At 37.8% G+C, this 7,539-nt stretch overlaps 1 protein-coding gene across 1 annotated transcript in view; it reads right to left on the bottom strand.

The window, feature by feature from the left end:
* Nucleotides 1–6,669: 6,669 nt before the first annotated feature.
* The window catches only part of enox1 (ecto-NOX disulfide-thiol exchanger 1), a 91,449-nt gene continuing 90,579 nt past the window's right edge, over nucleotides 6,670–7,539 (bottom strand). The window contains exon 15 of the mRNA XM_056755435.1: nucleotides 6,670–7,378. Within this exon, the coding sequence (XP_056611413.1) occupies nucleotides 7,247–7,378 (132 nt within the window). The 3' untranslated portion in view covers nucleotides 6,670–7,246. The remainder of the gene's footprint in view (nucleotides 7,379–7,539) is intronic.

Genomic DNA, 7,539 nt, shown 5'->3' with positions numbered 1-7,539 from the left:
TTCATTGTGATTATTTTTGTGTTTGCACACTATCATTTTTCCCGTCTGTGCTTATGCTGATGCATGCAGTAAAGATGCTTGTCTGGTCTGCATGTTAGACTTATCCATGCGGGGCTAGAGCAGTTGGAATTGAACAGAGGGGACGATCTGTGTGTCTTGAGAAGCTGATATATAGTCATTTCCTGTTTGTCAATGTCAGGCCTCTAGTGATTGATGGGAAGGTCAGGCTTGCACAGCACATGCTGCAAAAACCAGTAATGCATTAATGCAACAGAAATCACATGCATTAAAGAGAGAAATGAATCACTTTTTGGATCCATTTATATCTTTAAGAAACACTTGTGCAGACTGGAATACTGTATGCTGTCTACTATTTTACATAAAATAGGATGTTACAGTACATTGTTGACCTGTGACATTCTCACGTGTGACACTCAGTGATTATAAGGCATTTTTTAACTCTTAAGATTGAGCAGTCCAAAATGGACATAAAATTTAGATATGCTTATCCATCACATGAAGATCAGGTTGTGCACATTGTATTGTGGAATATGGTATGTTGCACAGATTTTTGTGCTTAAAAACAGTTGTCTCTTATCTGGATCATTTGTCATAACAGATGGACCAACATGAAATTTAGCCAGACCACTGCAGAAACCATGATGTAAGGATGGACACAGAGCCAATTTATGTCCCAACCTTGCCATTTGTTTGTTGCAGTACAACTTCATATTAGATGCTTTGTAGTTGAAGGTTTCCTCAAATAAACACAGGAAAAGGCAGATTTGCCAAGATCTAGGCCCTGTAATAAGGGGGACCAGGATTATTATGTGTATGAGTACTGCTGCTCACTCTTATATATGTTGAGGATTCAAGCACTGACCCTTGACTCTGTGTAATAGGTATAAATGCTAAGCCCAGATTCTGGCAGATTCAAGCAGCACTGTTGTTAGGTTGTGTTACTCTGACCTCCTTATGACAGCAGTTATTTTTGGCCTCTGCTCGCTGTGAAACCGGCACGGAGTTCCTGAGAAAGTCTGTTCTCTGCAGGTCTCTCTGTCAGGGTAGATTTCCATTAAACAATGTTTTAAAAATGAAATTATAAAATACAGGCTTATGTACAGTAAAGCACTGGTCTGAGAAGCTCTTTCTGCCTTAAAAGGTTGATTTAGGCTGAGCATAATACTTCATTTAACTTGTACCAGCTTGTTCATATGAATTATGTAAAAACCCGTAAGGTACTTGTGTCAACTTTGAGACAGTAACAGATTTTTACCTGTCAACATTTTTTAGCAGAATTACAACCAAGGCTTATAGGATATCAAGTAATGCAGAACTATTCTTTCTTGACATATAGGTCTTCTGTAGACTTTGCATTTATAACTTTTATGACACCTCACAGCTGTCAGCCACATTCTTTGATGGACCTTTGATGCTTTAGTTCTCTTCCTGTTATCAGAAGTTTTTTCATTAATCTTATGGGAAAGATGTAATTCCTGCTGCCATATGTTCTTGGTTACTTTATTGATTCAGTAACCTCTGATTTCTTGATTCTGTAATAAAATAAGTTTTGGACCTGGTTTCACAAACAACGCTTAATTATTATTAAGGATATTTAAGTCTTTTTTTAAAAAGCATTACTGGTGTGCATCTTAGGTCAAAAATCCCACCAACATATTTTGAAATAAAAATGTTGTTATCATTTTCTAACCCCCTTGTTATTTCAAACCCGCACTGTAACAAATCCTGTAAAAAAACTGAACCTTTCTTGCAGCTATGGGGCACCAGGAATAAACCATAAAATGACATGTACATTTTCAGTCCTCTTCTGTCATTTAACATTTCTTTCCAAAATTAAAAAAATATGTATGTAAAAAAACAGTAAAGTTCTGTAAAATTATATCATTATCTGTGAAACCAGCCATTGAACTTTGTATGCAGTATAACAGTTTTCTTGGCTTGTTGTATGTTGTGAAATCATCACACATTAATATATATGCACTATGACGGTTATATTGGCCTATATTTTGAGATATTTCATTTTTTGTTTTACTTTTAACTATATCCACAAACATGACATAGCATGTTTAAAAAACAATGCCATAAAAAACCACGACTGCTCAAAAACTTACCAACCAACCATCCAGAACACCAGAATAAATGCTTAGCATTGACCTTTCTGTCCAAGTTTTAAATCTACTGTGCAAGGTTATATACACTTTTAACCAAAGGTTTGTCAAGCCAGCATCGAACAAGACAGATGCGCTGCGGCAAGCAGACGTTGTTACCCATTTCCAGCTTTGCTCTGCAGGATACTTTGCTTCTTTCCATAAATTCAAATGTTCAGTTCAAAGTAGATGTGAAGACATCTGGAAAAAATATCAGAGTGGTGAGAAAACATTGTGGATAAACACGTAGCTTTACCCAACTTTAATGTAATATACAGTAATATTCGACAGTGCAATGTAACTTTCTGAGCCCAAGTAACATGTCTCATTAGTAACATTAGGATGCTGCAATAATCTCCAGTGGGGTGCTTTATAAGATCACCTTCCAAACTATGATGAATGCTATGTACAAATATCACCACAAATGTTATAGTTTTATTTGATCGCTTTAGAGCGTGAAAATGATTTTCATACAGTAAGGAAAGTTGCTGGCATTTGAATCATTCACACCGCGCCGAAGATAAATTTGTGTGACATTTGGAGGGATGTAAATGGCTTTAACGTTGAATTTCTAATCATTATAAACAAGGCGCATAAAGGCTGAAGCTAATTAGAGCTGTCGAGCAGCTTCATTAGCAGAAATCCACACATCTAGTTGCTGTATTCCCACTCCTACTTGGTTTATTTATAGAGTATGTCAATAAAGCTCATTTACAAACCAGGCTGTTTCTTGTAGGCTTCATCGGGGTGCACCAGCAGTGCCTTTTCCTAGACTGAAAAAAATTGAATGGTAAATCACTCATCTTAATGTGAAAATATGCAGTTCATTGGGGTTGGAAATGTGTTTCCATTTTTTGCGCTTGCCTCTGTGAAATGAGGGGAAATCTTTCTAGAAAATTGCGAGCTATGGAAGCTATTTAGCATGTCTTTGGACTTCTGCAATGCGGTGCAATATCTCTGCCTCAGCCGTAAGGCAGGGTCCCCTTGACCAATCATGGTGAGGAGCTGTCTATGCCATGTCACCTGGATTTCATTAATATAGAGACAATGGACATGTTGATGGCACCCACAGGACAAATACGACATCTCTGTCTCCTCACCAGTGATGTAAGCGTGGCAGATGGGAACAATAGAACAAGCTCTGGCTAACGGTTTGGGGAGGGATCCAGAATAGGAGGGGAAGACAGGCGTTCAATCTGAGCATGTAAACAACCCACTGTGTGTGTTGGTGTCTCGCTGGTCATCCATCACTTTAGGACATTCAAAGCCGTACAGGCCTCATAAATGAGAAACAAAATGGCCTGGGAATGAAACCAGGAAAGTATGCAAGTGCTATATTGCAGATGCATTGAAACGAGAGGATGTTCATTTTCATTAGCTACAGGAGCAAAGGAAACAAAGCATGCAGTCAGATACTTTAGGAAAGTGTGCTTGCATTCACAAGTGCTGTTTTGGCCGACCTCATTTCAGTGGGCTGCAGTATTGCAGTGGCAGAATTTGGTCATTCAATAAAAGTTTCTCGGCCAGGCAATTTATCTGTCCCACACAGCTGCCAACATCAAAACCAACAAAATATATATTTTTATTTTTGTGCAGGCACACAAATAAATAATCTCTGGACAGTTTTGTGAACCGGTCGAATGTTGTTTGGCGCTTCAGAGTAAGATAAATATGAATTTATTTATTTTTATGCATTATTAAAGCTTGTCCTAGTAAAAAGTATTCATCCCCCTTTTTTTAACTTCCCCTTCACTGAGCAAAGGCTTGAGTCTGGCCACTCTGTGATACAGCCCAGTTTGGAGTGTTGCAGTGATGTTTGTCCTTCTGTAAGTTTCTCCCATCTCCATATATGATCATGGAGCTCAACCAGAGTGATGATCAGCTTCTTGGTAACCGTTTAACCAAGAACCTTCTCCATCGAATGCTCAGTGTGGACAGGAGGTCAGCTAAAGTAAGAGATCTGGTGGTTCCAAACCTCTTTCATTAAGGATTAATGGAGGCAACATGCTTCTGTGAACCTTCAATGCAGCAGCCTTTTTTTCAGAAGTCTTCCCGTGATCAATTACTTGATACAATCCTGTCTCCGAGCTCTACTGGCAGTTCTTTTGACCTCATGTCTTGGTTTTTACTTTGATATGCATTTTCAGCTGTTGCACCTTTTATTGAGAGGCATGTGCCACTCCAAAATCATACTTAATAAATTGAATTTGCCACAGGCTAACTCCACTCAAAGTGTTGAAACATCAACAAGCAAAAATTTCAATTCCCAAAAAAGGGTAGAAACACTTATGCAATGTACTTATTTCAGTTTTTAATTTGTAATAAATTTGCTAAATTGTCACAAATCTTTTTTTTTGTTTTGTCATTATTGTGCATGGAGTGTAGATTCATGTTTTTTTATAATGCAGTAAAATAACAAAATGTGAATAAAATGAAGGACGATGAATACTTTTGCAAGGCACTCTATCTTTGCTCATCAGCATATGCAATATTTCCCTTTGTGATAACTTAATGATTTTAATATTTGTACAATTAATGTGCTGACAATTTAGGTTGATGAAGGTAGGGAGACTAGCAAGCAAATGCTGGTTAGAATAGTTGTTGGTGTTTATAAGTTAAGAAGTTAAAGTGATGTTTTTTCTTTAAAAAATGCTTAATATGTATGTTGGTTTTGTAATTTTCTGTATTATTTGTATTATATATTATATCTAAATTGATTCAACAAACAATAAGGGGGGATTGAACAGTGTCTCATGCATACTGACTTCTTTACAATGTTAAACGTGCTGGCTTTTCATGCTTAACATGGTCAACTTGTCAAATAACAAGTTGGACGTATGATGTAGTATTTCTGTGCTCGATACACTCCCCCAAGGTAACATAAAATTATTTTTTTAGTCCCTCATTGGGAAACTCTCCCGGAAAAGCACGCCCATGTGTAAACCGCGAGAGCGGGAGAAAGACCATGCCCAAATGTCAACCAGCTAGAGAAAGTCCATCAATGCAGTTATAAGTTATATAAACTAGATATATGATGTGTATATGCTCTCCTACTTGTAAATCACTTTGGATTAAAGCGTCTGCCAAATGAATAAATGTAAATATGACGCTGGATTTGGAGATCATTTAAAACTTATAGAAGAGCAGTCCAAGTGAGGAAAGATGCCCGATATGAACTGCACGCAGTAAATTAACCTGAGTCAAATGTGCATTATGTAAACAACAAGATCTTCAATTATGCAGTTATGCAGGGATAATGCAATGATGTATTGTGTGCTTGTGCTGTAGTTCAGCCCCCCTAAACGCTCCATGGCTCGCCTGTTTTTGGAAATATTAGTACAGCTGTGTCTGTCATTTATAAATGTGATCAAACTAAAGACTCTTCGAAGATACAAAGTATGCAGTACTATTCTTTAGGTACTCAACATTAATATGAGATTGGCAGTGTTACATCCGATTTAAAGCATTATTGTTATCATATTTTACATCCCAAATTTCACATATCACATTTTTCCTTAATATCATGCAGCCCTACTTTCTGATGTGAGCATATTATTGCTTGACAATAGAGGCTAAGGACTTGAGAGCTTAACTCCGCCTCATTTATTCTTCGAGAATGTCCGTTTGATCTCATAAGGGAAGTCTAAATATTCTCCAGGAGGTCCTACTGTCGCAACTCCGCTGAATATTCACCCTTTGTCTTTTATATTTTGATTAAATGGTCCCAGCCTCAAAACTAAAGATTGACCTATGCTGCTTTTCACTGTGAGCCTATTAACATTTTATGGCAGTTCTAAGCAAGTCTGTTTCGTCTTTTACTCTACTGAGAAAATTGCAGGAAATGCAAATTTCGTGTACCAAATGAGATTCCCGAAATATCTGCCCATGTGTTTGTATGATTAAGTTAAAAACAGTATGTTAGCACTTTAAAATGTAATCCTTAAATCCTTGCTTGATATAATCCTTAAAATGTGTGCTTTTGTATCTCTTTCAAGAGTCATGCAGGTTAAAAATAATATGAGTGTATTTTATTTACTCTCATATTGTTTCAAACCTGTACATTTTATGAACAGTTCTTGTAACAGCATTGGGTGATGTAAATAGCGAACACTTTGCATGAAACAGACACACAGAGCATAATTCCCCTCCCCTCATATATTATTAACAGACTGATGTATTCTGGGTAATTAGGGGAATTCTGCTCCACATTCATAGAGACAGTTCAGTTGTTTATCACGGACATGAATCAAAACACAGGCAGCTCTGACACATTGAGATATGCTGTTGGCAACAGGGTTGGGCAACAAATGTACAGATCAATTTAAGTGGCTAGAAAAGGATGTTGAAGGAAAAGGAAATTTTTCCTTACTGAGTTGAGTCTCAGTTAATGTTCAAAACAGTCACAGAAGATCTCCATTTGAGGCATTCAGCTTGTATATACGCAAATTTTTAATTCTGAATGGTGCTTGACCCTGCGCTCGAAACCAATTTGTACAAAGCATTATCTTCTGAAAAAGTCTTTATTGATTTTTAGAAAATCATAATTTAGATTATTAATAACAGTGCATCAAGACACAACATTACATACATTATCAATACAACTTCGGTACCTGAAATGGCAGAATGTCTTAAGAGCACCAGCTGTGCAATGGTGCTTCAACGGTTGTCCATCCAGCAATTTGGCCACGTCGCATTATCACAAACACACTTTTTATGGCCACAGAGTGCCGCTATCCCATATCTGTGCGTGCCATATTTAACATTCAGTATTTTTAACTGAGTAGCGCTGTATTTCCTGGATATCTCCCCAGGCTTTAGGGACGCCGCTGCTGATGGATAAGTTATGCAATCGGCACACAGAAGTCTGGAAAAAGCTTTTTCAAGTAAATACATCTGATGCTGCACAGCATATCTAGTCTCACTTCTTTCTGCGTCACCGTCTGTAAACGAAAGGGCTAGATCATCTGATCGGAGAGCATTTACAGGGTGTAGACCGAAGCTCTGATCTTTATCACTGACTGTGGATCTGTCCTCCTGAGGTCCAGCAGCCTCAGTTTTAATAGATTTGGCTCAGTGTGTCACGCAGACTTGAGAGCCTCAAACCCACAGAATTTCCAACGTTTCTCCAACGTCGCACCAACGCCACTGAACTCCTGCTTGAACATGTTGGGCAGACGCACCATTAGCCTCTCGAGTTCACTGGCTGAGATCTATAGAACAGGACACGGGCAAAGCTTAGTGACATCATTGCTTTTTTACTTTAAAGATATTGTGCATGAGCATACAGAGAACACAGTAAAGAGCACCTGGCAATTTAATCATTTTCTCAATGATTTAGTCAATTTAGAAGTTATTTAAAGACATGTTTTGT

Source organism: Triplophysa dalaica, chromosome 8, assembly GCF_015846415.1.
Source record: "Triplophysa dalaica isolate WHDGS20190420 chromosome 8, ASM1584641v1, whole genome shotgun sequence".
Classification (NCBI taxonomy): Eukaryota; Metazoa; Chordata; class Actinopteri; order Cypriniformes; family Nemacheilidae; genus Triplophysa; species Triplophysa dalaica.
Note: the sequence above shows the minus strand (reverse complement) of the source record. Positions and strands in the feature narration are given on the sequence as shown.